The sequence below is a fragment of the Microcaecilia unicolor genome, chromosome 10 (assembly GCF_901765095.1).
Source record: "Microcaecilia unicolor chromosome 10, aMicUni1.1, whole genome shotgun sequence".
Classification (NCBI taxonomy): Eukaryota; Metazoa; Chordata; class Amphibia; order Gymnophiona; family Siphonopidae; genus Microcaecilia; species Microcaecilia unicolor.
The window spans coordinates 17,854,654-17,872,876 of record NC_044040.1 but is presented as its reverse complement, the minus strand read 5'-3'; the positions used below and the strand labels follow the sequence as shown (position 1 = coordinate 17,872,876).

Here is an 18,223-nt window from a genome sequence, read left to right as displayed (position 1 = left end):
CACCGAAAGTTGAAGTCTTGCGAGGCCGCTTCAACTCTTGGTGGCCATTTTGAATCCCCAGCCGAGACTGAGAAGGATGCAGGCACCAGGGAAGATAGTAAGGAAGGGGAGGGGAGACCCATGGCGCCGATCGCTTGCTCACCCGCCCGCACGTACGTTTGTCCAGAAATCCGGACAAACATGTGTGTGGGCAAAAACCGCCGGACACCCCGGACATGCCCTCAAAAAGAGGACATGTCCGTGGAAATCCGGACGAATAGTAACCCCAACCTAGACTACTGCAATGGAATTTATGCGGGATGCAAAGAACAAACCTTAAAGAAACTTCAGACCGCTCAAAACACAGCAGCTAGGCTTATATTTGGTAAAACACGATTTGAAAGGCAAAACCCCTCCGCGAAAAACTTCACTGGCTCTCAATCAAAGAACGCATTGCTTTCAAAATCTGCACCCCGGTCCACAAAATTATCTACGGTGCAACACCGGGATACATGACAGACTTGGATCGACTTACCAACTAGGAACATATCCGAATCAGCACGAACCTATCTAAATCTGCACTACCCAAGCTGCAAAGGTCTTAAATACAAATCAACTTACGCATCCAGTTTCTCCTACTTAAGCACACAACTGTGGAACACACTACCAAAAGCCTTGAAAACGACGTACGACCATCTAAACTTCCATAAAACACTAAAAACCAACCTGTTTAAAAAGGCATACCCTATTGATCCAACTTAAATGCCTGATCTCCGCAACACAACAAAACTAAAGAACATAATGGACGTGACACAACTCTTCTGCTGTACGATTCCCTAATGTGGCTGTGCCACATGAACTTTATCTTACCACAACATCACTGTGTATTTGTTCACACCGGAGTCTGCAAACGCCTCTCCGGTACTATGTAATCCACACTGAGCCTAAAAATAGGTGGGGAAATGTGGGATACAAATGCAACAAATAATAATAATAATGTAATCTCAATAAGGTTGATTTCTAGGAGAAACAATGTGGAATGCTGATCTGTTTTATGATGGATCTTTCAGACAGAAATTACAAGTTACCCAGTAGTTAGAAGGCACATCTGAGTCAATCCTGACACTTCCTCCTTGCAGGGCTGCTTTTAAATAGCAGAAGCAGGGCTATAAACACCAAAATAAACAAACATAAAACAGTAAGAATGACCAATGTAAGTAGAAATTAGGCAGTATGGTCTAGAATAGTTCTTGTAACAAGAAAGATGAGCACATTGAAATTAATAGGGCATTTGAAGAATTTAAAGCATGTTTATCTGTTAGCTCACATCTTGTCAGTGATAGTAGTTCAAGAGGTGAGTTTTCACTCTGGCCTGTTCGTCAGAGAGAATGGCACAGAAAATTCTTATATAAATATATAAATGGGGACTCCCAGGGATAACTTCCATCAAATGCAACTTATAATAATCCCCTTTGAATATGTATAGTCACTTCCTTAATTGATTTAACCTTAAATAATTAATTAAATTATTTCAACATTTTTCTTTAGATTTCACAATTTCTTGATTTTTTATTTTTTAATTTCCTTAATTTTTCTAAAAAATGGGAGGAAAAGTTTCAAGTGACTCCTTTTTGGCTACATATGTTTCTGGGAGTTCATACAGTCATCATCAGCTAAAAATCCTCCCCCCAAAAGTTTTACTTATACACATCTTTCATCATATCATTAATGTCATTGGCCTTGAAGGAGAACTACTTTCAATTTAATGGACGTTTGTTTCAACAGAAACAAAAATGATGGTATGTCACCCCATTCAATCAGTGGTAATATCACAGGACAATAAGCAGAGAAATTTAAGTGGTGTCAACATCCACACTGCCTAGTGTCCATCCATCTCAGGCCTCAACAAAAAAATCATTCCTGACTACTGCACCATCTTCTACAGAGCAGGCAACGTGGCCACGGTAGAGGACTTGTATAGCCTAAAGAAACAGTGGGGAAAGTCCCACCCAATGGTGGAAGGCCAGAGAGATGCTGTGTGTAATGTATGTGTTGCAGAAAGCAGAGATTAGCTATCCATGCTCTGTCTGCTGCCTGTTAATTCCCACTTCAGGGTTCATGCTTTCTGTAAAAAGAGTCATGTCTCACTGTACACATGCTCTGAAAATAGCTCCTGTCATGTTTAGGGACATCACTAGTATTTTGTTGCTACCAGGTGCTGAAGTAAGAATCCATGTGCTGACCTGGACCTTAGTATCTGGCAACTGTGACTTTTTTTTGGTTTGTCCTGTGGCACAGCTGATTAGTTTTGAAGTCACATTGGCTGGGGAAAACAAATTAGCCTCACACCCCATGTTTTAGGAAAATAGCCCAAGAGTGGAATCCATATGTTTTGTTTGACATTTCTTGTTTTGGTTTGGTATTTGGCAATTCTTCACTGACTATGCAATTACAAACTCAATCGCTGAGCAAAGCAGGCCTTTGTGCAAAGCTCAAAAGCATGTGCTTTTCAACTTGTTTTTTTTTTTGTAAATCCAGGAATATGATAGTAACTGTAGCAGCATCTTAGATTTTGCACCGTTCATACAAGCTAACTACAAAACCCAAACAAAATATACTGCATGAAGTTACAAAGTAGGCCATCTTATCAGGGAAGGCTTAAACATTAAGACTAGGCAGTCACCTTGGACAGCAGCTTATGAGGGGAACAAAGAGCTGCAGCAGCAACAACAACAACAGTCGGAGGAAATCAACAGATACTGACAGCCTCACAAACTGAAAGAACCAGATCGTGATTGTTAAATGTAATGATCAAAAATCTTTCACCGGGGGATAAAGTGAATTGAAAGAGAGAGAGGGGATGGAAGCGTTGGGTATCCTTGCACCGCTCCTGCATCTCATCTCACTACTACAGTGTGAACTGATCCTACTAATGCATCCTCAGTAGGAAGAAGAACACGCGTAACCATTCTGAACAAAAATGAGGGCGAAACTTCAGCGTTTGGTAATCCATTAATCTCGCCTGACTCCGTCCGTCGCAAAACCTCGATCGATCGATCGCTGCAATCGGGAACGGATTGCTTTTCCCCCCTCCCTGTTTAATCTACACGTTTGCGTTTTTCTTTTTTGCTATTCCTTCATCACAAACGCCCCCTTCTCGACCTTTTCGTCTCCAGTTAGTTACGCGGGTTCTGATTGGCTGGCCGTTTGAGACGCGGTCGCTGGTTGGCCTGCCCGTTTCTTTTCTCTTCCGACGCCGTCGTCGTCGCGTCGGCGCTGTCTAGTGCGTAGTGGAGTGGGTTAATGGCTGTCTGTGTGTGGAGGTTGCTCGCCGTGGGTGGTGGTGTTCGGTCGTAGGGATGAAGTGGCTTTGAGAGGTCGTTTCCCCTCCCGGCCTCGGGAGACGATATGTCGGCGGAGGACAGCTGGGGCGAGTGCCGGCGAGGTGGCAGCGGGGACGGGCCGATGGCCGAGGGTTGGCTGGTGCGCTTTGTCAAACTGTCGGGGAGGCCTCACCTGGGCCCTTCAGGTCAGTGGCTGCCCTCCGGGGCGGGGAGATGCATTGAAAGGGAGCTGGGAGAAGTGCTGTGAAATCTGTTGCGTGCCTTGTAGACAGGGCTGGGGGTTTTTTTTTGAGGGGGTACTGAGTACCGGCACCTTTTCCAGTGTCTCCTAAAATTGACCCGTGGACCACAAGTTTTAATGAAAGAGCTCAAGACACCAATTCTGCCTTTGTCATAGATTCTGTGACTGGGTGCAGGGGGTCCTGGCTATTGTGGAGCGAGTCCCTCAGTGATCATCCCACCCCTGAAGGGTGGCCTGGCATTTGAGTACCGGCACTTTTTTTTGCTAGAAAAATTGCACTGCTTGTAGAGAAATAAAAAAAAGTGGGTTCCCCGTGTTTCCGTTCTTCATGAAGTTGAAATAATTGTGGTAGGAGAAATATGGCATAATATTTTTTTTTGTAATATATATATATATTCTTTTTCGACTGAAGCTTGTTAGGCTGATTGAGTCATAAGAACATAAAAATAACCATACTGGGTCACTCTCTAGTCCATTATCCTGCTTCCAAACAGTGGCCAATTCAGGTCATAAGTACAGAATTCCAAATAGTAGAAAGATTCATGCTATTGATCCCGGGGACAATCGGTGGCTTTTCCCATGACTTATTTATTTATTGCATTTGTATCCCACATTTTCCCACCTCTTTGCAGGCTCAATGTGGCTTACAATACATGAATGGTGGAAATATATTAGAAATTAAACATTTAGTGTAATAGAAGGATCTAGGTCAACATGATAATGGTAAAACATGATAGTATTACAAGAAGATATTGTAAGACAGTCCTGAATATCTGTGGAGGAGTTGTGTGTATTCATTCACATTGGTTGATCTTTGTGGTACGCCTTGTTAAAGAGATGGGTCTTCAGTAGTTTGTGGAAGCTCGTTAGTTCGTGGATCGTTTTTAAATTAATAGCAGACTATGGATTTTCCCACCAGGAACTTGTTCAAACCTTTTTTTTTTAAACCTAGATACAGTAACAGCTGTTACCAACATCATCTGGGAAGGAGTTCCAGAGGTTAACTATTTGTTGAGTGAAAAAAAAAAAAGATTTTCTCCTGTTTGTTTTAAAAGTAGGGGTGCCATGTAGCTCTATTTTGAGTAGTGGGTTATTCTTTGGTATTTGTCTTATGTGGGATACAATATGTGGTGGTATTTTGTTAGGGCAGCATTCATGGGTGTTGTGGTTCACTTTAATCTATTGGTTTTTTTTTTTGGGGGGGGGAGGGGCTAAAAGTCTTTTCTAAAACTATGGAGAAATCAGATGTATTGAAATTTTAGCATTTAGTGCAGCTTGGTAAAAGGGCCTCCTAATGTGTACCTAACTCAGCTGAAAGTGGTGTACAGTAGGATACGCTCAGGCCTTCTGTGATAACTGTTAAATGTGTGTGTGCTAACTACGGGCCCTTTTACAAAGGTACGGAAGGCCTAACGCGGGTCTACTGTGTGGTAAAATGGCACTACCACAGGATGGACAAACTACTTACCATAGGACACCTCAGCACATCAGTGCGAGCTACTCCTGCAGTAAAAATATTTTAATATTTTGTTGTGGGAGGTGTCCAGGGTGGAGAGCAGGCGTGCCTGTGCTAATTTTAGTGCGGGCACATCACTGCGTGCTACCCGATTAGTATGGGAGCCCTTACCGCCTCCTGAATAGATGGTGATAAGGGCTTCTGGGGGTAATGCCCACTGATTTAATGAGGGCATCAAAAAATAAATAAAATAAGCCATTTTACTGCTGCGTTAAAAGTGGCTGGAGTAGTGGCCGCTTTTTAGTGTGGTAAGCTGAGTAAAAGGACCCTTATGTGAAATTATATTTAAAACTTTTTTTTTTGAGGGTGTGTGTTTTGTGTGGAGAATGGGTGTTTTTTTGAGCATGTGAGCCCTTACTGACTACAAAATGGGTGGTAAAGTAAACATTTGACACAGCTCTATTACAGTAACTTTTCAAAATGATTAGTGCGTGGCCATTAATACAAAAATAGAAAAGCTATTTTTATGGCTGTGGTAAAAAAAAAATGGCCTTAGTGTACGGGAGAGAACCTCGGGGTGCGCTAAGGCCACTCTTTACTGCAGCTTAGTATGTGGCCAATTCATTCAGTATATTTGCAATAATTTAACAGTATCTTGTTAGCCGGTCATTAATAATGTGTGTGTGTTTTTCTTTTTTTTTGTTGTCAATTTGGATGAGGTTAGTTTTCTAGAATGTCGGTGCTACTGAGACAAATGTTTGGGGTTAATTTTTTTTCTCTCACCTTTTTATCCTCTCCCTACCCCCCCCCCCCCCCAAAAAAAAAAAATTAAGTTTTTCAACTCTGTCTTGAGGTAAGGTTTAATGAAAAAATGTCCTTTTTTTAAAAACGTTATCCTAAGTCTCAATTTATAATTACCTTTGCGCAAGGCCAACACTAGAAGTATTTCCCTTGGAGTGAAGGAAGCTTGATGTGTTCCTAAAGTTATTGGACAGTGAATTGCTTTTTGTTGTGGGGGGGGGGGGGGGGGCATAGACAGGGAGAATTGCCTCTGGGGCAGATCAGTACTGCATATAAAAATGGTGAGGCTAGCAAGATTACTAAATAAACTTCCCTTGTCCCTTGTGCATCTTCCTCACAAAAATGTTTAGTTATTGTGAGGAAGATGCATAAGGGACAAGGGACGTTTATTTAGTAATCTTACTATGTGGCCCTTTACTAAAGCTTAGTGTGATCTAATGGCTAAGAATCCCACTTTATACCTATGGTCCATGTGGCACTTAGTGCACACTAATGTCCTTTAGGGAACACTAAGCTTTAGTTAAAGGGCTTCTGTGGTGTTTTTGTTTTTGTATTAAGTATAAAATATAGGAACTGCCGTATTGGGTCAGACCAAAGGTTCACAGGCTCAATATCTTGTTGCCAGTGGTGGCCATTTCAGGTAATCAGTAACTGTCAGGATCCCAGAAATACGTTCTATGCCAGCTACCTTGGGGATAAAAAATAATATACTTCCAAAAACAAACCACTAGAAAATGGACCAAACAAAACAAAAAAACCCAAAGGACAGAGAACTGTTAAAATAGCAGGAGTAAAAGCCTTGGACCCCAATCCGGAACCAGACATGCTCTCACAGATCACAACAGGGTTCCTCCCAGGCATAAAATATCCTTGGGCATGCACATCTTAACCGCCTGGGCCAACACCTTTATGATGAAAATATGCAATGCCTAATCCTCTCATCCCAGCACTCCACGCCCCTCCCTAACAACCTTAACATCTCCGGCACCAGAATCCCCAAATCGGACAACTTAAAAATCCTTGGAGTGACATTAGATAACCATCTCTCGCTCGAAGATCACGCAAAATCCACTACAAAGAAAATGTTCAACATGATGTGGATACTGAAATGCGTAAAGCCATATCTCCTCCTGAAAACATTCCGGAACTTGGTGCAATCCATGGTACTTACCCACGCCAACTACTGCAATAGTATTTTCTTAGGCTACAAGAACCACATCCTGAAAAAAACTTCAGACTGTCCAAAATACAGCAGCTAGACTCATTTTTGGCAAACCACGATTTGAAAGTGCAACATCTCTTCGAAAAAAAACTTAATTGGCTCCCTATCAAAGAATGAATCAATTTCTAAGTCCACACACTAATCCACAAGATTATCCACGGTGAATCTCCAGGCTATATGCTCAACCTGATCGACCTCCCCACCAGGAACATGTCTACAACCTCATGAACTTACCTCAACCTACACTACCCCAATTGCAAAGGACTCAAGTACAAAACCTATTATGGATCCAACTTCTCCTTCTTAGGCAGCCAACTCTGGAATGCCCTCCCCAGACCAATCCGCGCAATCAGTGTCCATCTGCCCTTTCGGAAATCACGAAAAATCCATCTATTCAGGCAAGCCTACCCAAACAATCCAGATTAATTCCACAAATGCAGCTATCCATCACATATCCAGAAGACAATGACAACGACCTAGACTACATCTCCTGCCACATTATCCCCTGTTCTATCCCCTTTCGCCTTATCGACCCCTTCCCCAATGCTCACGTACCCTTACACCTCGCCTACTCCCCTCACTCTTGCCCATTCCCCTCCACCTCATCTACCCTCCAATTGCTCACTTACCCTTGCTCATACTTCTCCTCTCCTCATCCCTGCATTTCTACATTCTTATTTCTTTTATTACTCCAATAATACTTTGTAATCCCAATTACAATGTAAGCTGCATTGAACCTGCTTTGAGTGGGAAAGCGTGGGGTACAAATGTAATAATTAATAAATAAAAACCTCTCAACAAAACTTTTCTGCTGTTCTATTATAAACAAAGCTTGAGTGACGAGCATTGTTAATTCTCCTAAAGTTCATGCAGTGTAAGGTGAAAAATGTTAAATGTGATAAATTCACTATAAGGAGCATATAGAACTCAGACATTGGGTCCCATTACCAACAACGACCAGCGTTTCGCCTTATCAAAGGCTGCTTTCAGAGTATGAGGCATGTACTTGAAATGTTTGATTTTTCAGGTTTATCATCTCGTCACTTCAAAATAAAGTTCGTATAAATAACAAAAAAAGGTTTAGGAAGTTTCGGTTAACTGGCAGGCTGCTCACTTAGTTAAAACTCCTTCAAACATGGCCGCAGCCTAAAACATTTTCCCTTTTAAAGTCAGCAGATGATGTTGCTTTCGTTTGACGTTCAGGTACAGCTAGGGGCTGGAAACTGAAAAGTACTAAAGAGTAGAGTAAATCATATAAAAATGGCAAAAAGGGGTACATCTGAAAAATAAAAACGAGTACAGCATAAAAGAACAGGGCAGGTTGAGATGGAGATGAAAGGATTAATAAAAATGTTAACATTCTATTTTGGAGTTTAAACCATGTGAAGCCTAAAGATCCACTTCTGTTCGTGTTGCAATAATTTAAATTTCCTATTCATATTACACAGTCATGTACAGCACATTTTGATTGAACATTTTTGTAACAGTTTTTACTTCAGACATGAGCTTTCTGGGAATTAACAGTGCTTGTCACTCAAGTTTTGAAATTAATAATAGAAAAGCAGAAAATGTATTTTAGGAGTTTTTTATGCCTGTGAGGAACCCCGCTATGATATGTGAGAACATGTCTGTTTCCAGATTGGAGTCTGAGGCTTTTCCTCCCACTATTTTAACATTTCTGTTTATTATAGTTTTGTTTGGTTCATTTTCTAATGTTTTTTTGTTGTTGATTGTGTTGCTGTAAACCACAGTTTGTTTATTGTGATAACCAAGTAGACTTGGAAGTATTATTTAACAGTTCTATAGAATTTTCTTCCAGGAACTTGTCTAAACCGCTCTTAAACTCAGCTACCCTAACTTTTACTTTATTCTCTGGCAGTAAAATGTCAGACCCAACTGTATGTGTAGTGAAATATTTTCTTAGATTTGTTTTATATAGAAATAAAAATTATCATGAAAACAAAGATATATACACACAACTATTGATGAATTGAATTAGAACCCAACCCACCTAATCCCAATGTTCTGAAATTGGTTGTCCTATGTCTATAGCACCTCTGTGACCCTTTATACTGTTTACTAGGTTTTTTTTTTTTTTTTTTTTGGGGGGGGGGGGAATAAATCTTTGTAATTATATGTCCAGAGAATTAAAAAATGCAGAACGAGCACGCATACTCACATAGGGCAACCAAATCGGAAGCACTTTTTTGCCTTTGGTCCCTTCTTCATTATTGACATATGTTCCATAGTGATGAGCTTATGCATTTGTGCCATTGGAGTAAGATGCATCATTCTGCAATTAATGCTGCCTTTCGCAAGAAGAGTTGGAGTACCCTCCTCAATCATTGATGTATCTATCATCCAGTAAACACATTTGCGGAGTGCGTAGCCATTTACGTTGGTATATGGTTCCAGAGACGTTGCCAGAACTTTTAAGACAATCTCAAATACTGTGTTTATAGGAAGCGTCTGTTGCCTGACACTTGAGGTAGGTCACATCAGAAGGGAGACCCATCTTTGCACGAGACGGATGGATATACATGCGCAAAAGAAATTCGTAATGTTAATTCTTGTAGTTTAATGCTATGTGTTAGCAATGGTGTATCTTTTAGGCTATCTAGACATGCCTCCATAGTATAAGTTCCAAATCGAGAGTCAGTTGATTCAGTATTCTCTGAAGTGGGGACTGCTTGATCACTACCTTTAGACCAGCATAATAACGTCCTATCAGGCTTTTACATAGGGCTTGTTGTGGCCATTTTTCATCAAATATTCAGTAAAATTTACTGGAGATGTGTGTAGCAATGTGACTATATAGTGGTGCATCTGTTGATATGCATACTAGTCCTGCTGTTGTAGTTGGTAAGTGGTTTTTGAGATAACATTTGTGGTTCATCATCCTCAAGTACATGTTGTATTGGAGCTAGACTGTGGAATTCCCATTGTTGAAAACGTGGATCAATAAGTCCAGGAGGAAAATCCTTATTTCCCACTAAGGGCAGGTATTTGGAGACATTCGAATGCAAACCATATTTCTTTCTTAGAAGTGTCCACACCCACTTCATGGCTCGGAGAATATGATTTTTACAGTGGGTGGGCCAGGATCCTTAATGAGCATGAATCAGGTAAGATAGTGCCAGTCCATCACCTAATGTGCATTCAAAGCAATAGTCACAAAATGTAGAAGATTAAAAAATCCAGTCTCGAATATAACATAATTGGCAAGCTGCATTATATGCTCGCAGGTCTGGTAATCTCTTCTTAAAGCCCACCTCTTCAATGTCGCCTTCGGCACCTAACCTCTACACCTCTGCCCAGGAAACCTAGACTGCCCAACTTGACATTTCGTTACTTAGATTGTAAGCTCCTTTGAGCAGGGACCGTCCTTCTTTGTTTATTTTGTACAGCGCTGTGTAACCCTAGTAGCGCTCTAGAAATGTTAAGTAGTAGTCCCAAGCCGCCATCACTCTGGAGAAGCTGTAAATGTCAAAGAGCCAGACATGGTGTTTTTGTACCCTAAAGAAATCTAATCATATTGTTATATGTAGTTAAATCAGTGTGGGTGAGGACTATGGACAGAAGTTGCAGAGTGTATAACCATTCAGGCAATAGAATCATTCGTAAAACTGCTACTCTACCCCATAACAAAAAAGGAAGGAGACTTCATCTCCTACAAAGAACTTCTGTCTCCTGGAGGAGATGGAGAATATTCTGGCTAGCTATACAGACAAGACAAATCTGTAGTAGACATGAGGACACACACATATTTTAGTTGAGTCCCTGCCCAATGTAAAGGAAAGGTTCCCCTCCACCGATGCTCTAAACCCTCTATCAAATATAAAGCCTCAGATTTATCTGCATTTATCCATAAACCCGAGGCGTGGCCAAATTTCGATAGCATTTCCAAGGTCCGTGGTAAAGAGACCTCTCTGGAGTTTCGTACACCATGAGGAGGTCATCAACAAAGAGAACTAATTTAAATTCTTGGGAACCTAAAGATATACCCTGAATAACTGGCTCTTTTCAACAGCCTCAATGCCAGAGGCTCCACACATAAAATAAATAGCATGGCGATGCCTGATTACCGCCAGGTTAGTGCCGTGCTAGAAATTAAATATTTTTTGTGGTGCACCAGAAATGGCGCATTCTCGAGCCAGAACCACTGCCGGCAGTCATGTTGGGTCAGCGTTAGTTCTGATTTAGCATGCGGTAAGCCTTAACAGGTTTCCAATACGCACTAAGACCTTGGCCTTCAATGGCTGCCAATGGGTCTGGTTTTCAGAATATCCCTAATGGATATGTATGAAGGAAACTTGCATACTGTTGAGGTAGTAGGTATGCAAACTGCTTCATACATATCCTGAATGGGCTTTAAGGACTAGGAGTGAAGACCAAGGCACTAAAGACATTGCCTTCTATCACATGACATCTTAATTTGTATCGTGAGTAATTTTGTCAGATGCTTTCTAAAAATCCTCTTATCTGTGTTTGTTTTCTTAAAAAAAAAAAAAGTAGCAGATTGGGAAGGTAGAGCTCTGTTAAGTCCTGACTGTTTTCAGTAATGGTTTTTCTGTAGAATTGTTTCTGCTTTGCCTATCGGGCTCACTGGTCTGTAATTTCTGATTACCCTTGAAGCATTTAAAAAAGAAAAGAAAAAAAAAAGCATGATATTGACTACTGTCCAGTCTTCAGATCCATAGACAATTTTAAGGATTAAAGAGCTGCATCAATGGCTTCTTATAAAAGATCCAGTGTTTTTCTGAGTTGTGAGCAGATTTGAGATTGAGGATCTGTAACAATATTAGGAATAACATTAAAGCTGTGCCATCTGATCACGTGGCTTTATATACATTTGACCCTGTCAATTTCTGGAATTTAACCTTCCCCTGTATGTCTTTGTGGGTTATTTATTTATTTTTGCTTTTAATATATATGTCAAAATATTTCCCTAAACCTTGCATGCCTATATAAAGAGAATAATGAGGAGGAGTTGAACAATACCAAATGGTGTTCTGATATCCTAATTTTAGTGTTTAGATCCAGAGAACACCTCTTTCCCTTGAGACTTTATTTATTGTTCACGTATATCCCACATTTTCCCACTCATGCAGGCACAATGTGGCTTACAAACATTAAATATAATACAGAATAGGAAAACTTAGAAGAATATACAAGGAGTATGCAGGGGGAGAAGCATCTAACAGGGTGAACTGGCAGGGTAGGAGCCATGGAGGGTGCATCAAGCAGCGGAATAAGGTGAGGAGTAGGTCTTCAACAACTTCTTGAAGAGGGCGTGGTCCGCTTGAGTTTTAAGGTGTTGCGGGAGAGAATTCCAGTGCTTAGGACTCCAATAGCGGAAAGACGAGGCGAAGATCCTCTTGTACTTGACACCATTACAGTTTGGGAAGTGGAGGAAGGAACGAGCAGCAGGGTTGGCATTCCTGGGCGGGAGGTCGATCAAGGGGTGCATATACTCCGGGGCAAACCCATGGTGAAATTATACTGACTAAAGACTCCTTTACCAAGCGGCAGTAAAAGGGACCCTGTGGTGGCTCGGCATGTGGGTTTGCTGTGTGCTGAGGCCCCTTTTACTGCCGCTGGTAAGTTTTGTGTTTTTTTTTGTTCTTTAAAAAGGAAATAGCTGTGTGCCAAGGTAAACATTTGCCATGTGACCATTTCCTGGGGGAGCACGTACACCTCCTTTTTAGGAGGCAGTAAGGACTCCCACGGTAGCCCGGTAGTAAAATATTTTCTAGTGCTGGGAATAGTGCACGGTGGGGGTTGGAATTGCCACCAGGCTCCCCTGGGAGCCCGATGGTAGAGCCAAATTGCCGTGCATCAAGCCCACAGTAGGCTTCCCGCACTTTTGTAAAAGGGCTCCTAAGTCTTGTCTTTTTATTTTTTTTCCCCTCTGTGTTCTCTGTTACTGTAACTGTTCAGTTCTATTGTCTCCTTCCTTCTCTCCCCCCCCCCCCCCCCCTCCACTAAGGTCATAGTATTTGAATTCTTTATTTGACGCACATAGAAGATTAAGTTGACTGTTAGCTGGCATATGTAGATCCTTAAACTCCTCTTTTCAAGGAAGCACCATTTGCTTTTCATTTGCATAGGTCACATGCCTAATGCTTAGTGAAGCAGCATTGTGGAAGTAGGGACAGGGTGAATATTTACTTCAGCTTATTCACTACCGTTTCCATCCAGCGTATTGCAATAGTTTAGGATGTAACCACGAGCATTATATATCTTCACCTTGCTTGCTAACTAAATATATTACTGTGCTATGTCATTACATTAACAAAAAAAAAAAGATATTAAAAAAAAATTTAAAATGCAAAGTGTAATTTGGTGATCGTTAGTCTAAGGAGAGGCATGTTCTGTTTTTTTTTTTTTTTTTTCCCTTGCTCCTCCACTATGCTTATTCCTTACATTGCATGAAAAACGTTACAAAAAATAATGCTTAAAATTTTTTTTTTAGAAGTTTCTTATTAGAACATGTCACAATACCACAATTGTAATTCAAAGCTTGTAATTAGCACAGACACAAGCACAACAAAACAAAACAGTACAAATCTACCCAAAATGGGGTACAAAGGTCCCTTGATAACAAATAAAACAGGACATGCCCAAAGCATCGGAAGAATATAGTAACTTCATTACTTAAATTTTAAATCGCGAGACTAGGCATACATGAAGTCCATTTATTCAGCAAATAGAATGGTCTTTTAAACATTTTGGGCCTCGTTTACTAAGCAGCGTTAAAGGTGTGCTAGTGTTTTTAGTGCATGCTAATTAGCATGCGTTAAAAATGCTAGTACACCTTAGTAAACACGACCCTTTATCTTTAAATGCCAGGATCAAAACTGAAATTTGATCTTAATCCTGTTGGTCAGGCCTTGACACTTAAGAACAAGCCAGTAGGACAGAGAGATTTTGCTGTTCCCTCCTCCCCACTGTTGCCAACAAATCTGGGGGATGGGGAGAGGAGAATAAGCACATCCCTTCCCAAAATCTGCTACATCTCATTAGGGACTGATTTTTTTTTCTCGGGTTGTTCCCCCCCCCTCCCCCTGTTCTTTAAACAAAAGAATTTGGTAAATCAGGGCCTTTATTTTAGCCAGCACTGAGTAGTGGCACATTTAAAGGACTGCTCCCACTGAAAGGAGGCAAACTGCTTAAGTGTAATATCTGGCACTTTGGCCTTGGCCAAACCAGTCTCTCATGCCCCCTTCCTCCCAACTTTGTACTTGCCCAGTCTTTTTCCCCATATCTGTCTCTTGTCCTGATAACTTACTTGTAGTTTGGCGAGTAAACCCAGCTGCTCAGGTAAGTACCTCGTTTATCATTGCTTATGCTGTCAGGATGCATGTACTGCAGAAATGGCTTTCCTGTCTCCTACATTGTATAACTTGGCTTTTGGTTAGAGCTGCATGGTGCTGGAAGAGCTTGCTGGTCTCATGAGATGCTACAGTGTGAAGGAATAACTTGTTAACTTATGGAATCCCCAGCTACGTGGAGCAGGAAAGCCATTTTCTGATTTTCTGCTGTGGAGGTTGGCAGGGTTGTAAAGTGTGTGTGTCCTAAAAAAAAAAAAAATTCTGAGCTCTGTGGTGGTCCGTTGCCTATAATCTGTGGAGCGCAGCTATGTCATCAAGAGGTAGTGGATAGGTACCCTTCCTGCACCCGGGATGCTGCATCTTAAGTAGGCTTGATATTCCTTGGAAAGCTTGTTTGCAGATTGCAGGGGGAATATGTTTGACTACAGGTTGTAGAGCTTTTTCCTGAAAAGTTCCATCATTGGAATTTTACAGACAGAATTGAAGAACCAGCTGAATTCTGTAAGCACGTTAAAGTTTACCCATTAGATTTGCTTTTAATAATTTTTTTTTATGATGTACTGCTTTTTAAAATTTTATGTACAGAATTTAAACATAATCATCACAAGTAAAACTAGCTAACAGCAACTTAGAAAATACAGGGACAAAATAAATATCAAAGAGAAGGGAAAGCTTTACATAGTAACATAGTAGGTGATGGCAGAGAAAGACCTGTACGGTCCATCCAGTCTACAAGATAAACTCATGTGTTACTTTATGTGTACACCTGACCTTTAACAAATCTTTAAGATTAAACAAATCTTTAACAAAAGGAAATAAAACAAGACCCTTACTTTTCAATTTAGCCCACAACTAGAGAGGGGCGAAGCTGGTATCAAATGGAGTATGTAATTTAAGTAAATAAAGAAAAAAGAAAAATGCGTAACGGCATTATACTTCCCTAAATCATCTATATCTCACTAAGTTTCAACAACACACTGAGCAAGTAATCCAGACAACTTCTTTAAAGAAAAGAACTTAATTGATCTGGTAAAAAGAATACGTATTGTGCATTCAAATATTTCACCAAGCATTTACAAGGATAATGTAAAAAGAAAGAGGCACCCAAGGAAATTGTTTCTTGTCACGTGGCTAGAAAAAATTTACGTCTTTCCTGAGTTGCTCAGTATAGCATTTAGATCTTACTCAGACGAAACTCACCAATAAGATGGCACTTTTCTATATTTACATAGTAACATACTAGATGATGGCAGAAAAAGACCTGCACGGTCCATCCAGTCTGCCCAACAAGATACTCATATGTGCTACTTTTTGTGTATACCTTACTTTGATTTGTATCTGCCATTTTCAGGGCACAGAGTAGAAGTCTGCCCGGCCTCCCACCACCGGCTCAGCCACCCAATCTCGGCTAAACTTCTGAGGATCCATTCCTTCTGAACAGGATTCCTTTATGTTTATCCCACGCATTTTTGAATTCTGTTACCGTTTTCATCTCTACCACCTCCCATAGGAGGGCAATCCAAGTATCCACCACTCTCTCTCCGTGAAAAAATACTTCCCGACATTTTTCTTGAGTCTGCCCCCCTTCAATCTCATTTCATGTCCTCTAGTTCTACCGCCTTCCCATCTCCGGAAAAGGTTCGTTTGCGGATGAATACCTTTCAAATATTTGAACATCTGTATTATATCACCCCTGTTTCTTCTTTCCTCCAGGGCATACATGTTCAGGTCAGCAAGTCTCTCCTCATACGTCTTGTAACGCAAATCCCATACCATTTTTGTAGGTTTTCTTTGCACCGCTTCAATTCTTTTTACATCCTTAGCAAGGTACGACCTCCAAAACTGAACACAATACTCCAGTTGGGGCCTCGCCAACAACTTATACAGGGGCATTAAAACCTCTTCTCATCTGCTGGTCACACCTCTCTCTATACAGTCTAGCAACCTTCTAGCTACGGCCACCGCCTTGTCACACTGTTTCGTCGCCTTCAGATCCTCAGATACTATCACCCCAAGAACCCTCTCCCTGTCCGTACATATCAGACTCTCACCGTCTAACACATACATCTCGCGTGGATTTCTACTCCCTAAGTGAAACTCTGCATTTCTTTGCATTGAATTTTAATTTTGAGCGATTTCCTGTGCGACGTCTGTGGCTCAGCCCTGAGGGAGTTTCAATCCGGCATGCAGCCATTTGATGTGTAGAAGAAATTTGATGGTGGTTCCTCCTGAGGAAGATTTGTGAAATGCGGTCCTGCATTGGGGAACCGGCACAATATGAAACAGATATGGTGGACTGTTGTTAGTCACCGAGCACACAGCACTTGTATTGTGATGCATACAGATGATTGGAAGTGGCGTATTTAATCAGCCAACGGAGGGTCAACAGACATAGTGTTTTTCCATGAAGAGCAGTCATCCAGCGTTTACGTGGAAACACTTTTACAGCGTCCAAGCGGAAGACTTGGCGTCTGTAGGAAAAGGACTATCTAGCTGGCAGGACTGAGTTCTGATCATTTGTGCATGATATAATGTATAAGTATGGTAAAACATATGTAAAATAAGAAATAGCATAAGTATGCAGTTTAAAATGTAAAACCAGTTGTTTTGTATTTAAATACAGGTGGTGCAAGGTGAGTGGAGGAATGAATGTGTGAGGTTTTAACATTAGGCAGCAGTGCTGGTGAGGTTAGTGGGCATTGCAATACAATAAAATGTTTTTGTGATATGAAAAAAATACTGGAGTCTTTGTGTATTAGATATTGAATTTTAATTGCCAAACCTTAGACCATTCTTCTAGCTTCCACAGATCCTTTTTCATGTTTTCCACTCCCTCCGGGGTGTCCACTCTGTTACAAATCTTAGTATCATCCGCAAAAAGGCAAACTTTACCTTCTAACCCTTCTAATATTTCCTCTGTAGAATATTCAAATATTGCTGAAATATGCAGAACTTGTTGGTGGTTAACTTCAAGTCTAGTTCACTTCTGAAGCAAATAATAATAAACCTTATTGACTTGGGGGCGGGGGGAGTTGTATCTCTTGTACCTATATATTTTAGGAAAATTCAAAACTTTCTTCTTGCTCCAATTTTCTGTGAATCATAGGTTTATCTTTAACCAGCACACTAACCACCTGCGTTTTTGTTTTTGTTTTTTTTTTTTGGAACCTTTGTGTGAACCTCTTATATTTCATGTTGCAGCTTTTGGGTAGTAACCTCGCACTTCTGAGACAGTTGCCCCACAGTATTTACCAAAGAGGATAAATCCAAAGAACATTTGGAAGTCCATTTTTACCAGCATCTGCCATATTATTATATGCCGTGAGACGTCTGTACCTGGCATAGATAGCAACATAGCTGAGGTTACAGAGGGCTCTAGTCCCACTCTTGTACTGGCAACGACGACTACCGATGCTGAGCCACCATCACTCCATTCTGGCTGCTGTAAGGCGTTTTCACCTCGTCCGGTAACCACCTGATCTCCTCCCAGTGTGAATGCTGTTCCTAGACTTTTTAGAGTTCCTGCAGGTGCTACACACACAGTCGCTACTGCTTCCGGTGTTGACTTGGAAGAACCGGGAGTAATGCAAGAACAAGGCTGGAAACATTTCCCCCTCCTGCAATGTTGTTGCTCCATCAGAGGAAACAATAGCAGAGGACTGGCCCAGGGAATCAAGAGGAAGCAGTTAGGCATAGCCTTGGATGTTTTGCTGAGCTAACCCCTCAGAATTCTGTTGTCATGTAAATTTTATTTATTTATTTATTTATTTAAACAAGAATCTTTATTGAACAAAACATAGTAACATAGTAGATGACGGCAGAAAAAGACCTGCACGGTCCATCCAG

At 41.0% G+C, this 18,223-nt stretch overlaps 1 protein-coding gene across 2 annotated transcripts in view; it reads left to right on the top strand.

The window, feature by feature from the left end:
* The first annotated feature begins 3,193 nt into the window (after positions 1-3,193).
* Positions 3,194-18,223, top strand: part of KLHDC10 (kelch domain containing 10) — a 66,089-nt gene continuing 51,059 nt past the window's right edge. The window contains exon 1 of one of the 2 annotated variants that reach the window (XM_030217209.1): positions 3,194-3,508. In XM_030217209.1, the coding sequence (XP_030073069.1) occupies positions 3,388-3,508 (121 nt within the window). In that variant the 5' untranslated portion in view covers positions 3,194-3,387. The remainder of the gene's footprint in view (positions 3,509-18,223) is intronic. The other variant, XM_030217210.1, reaches the window with a different exon arrangement.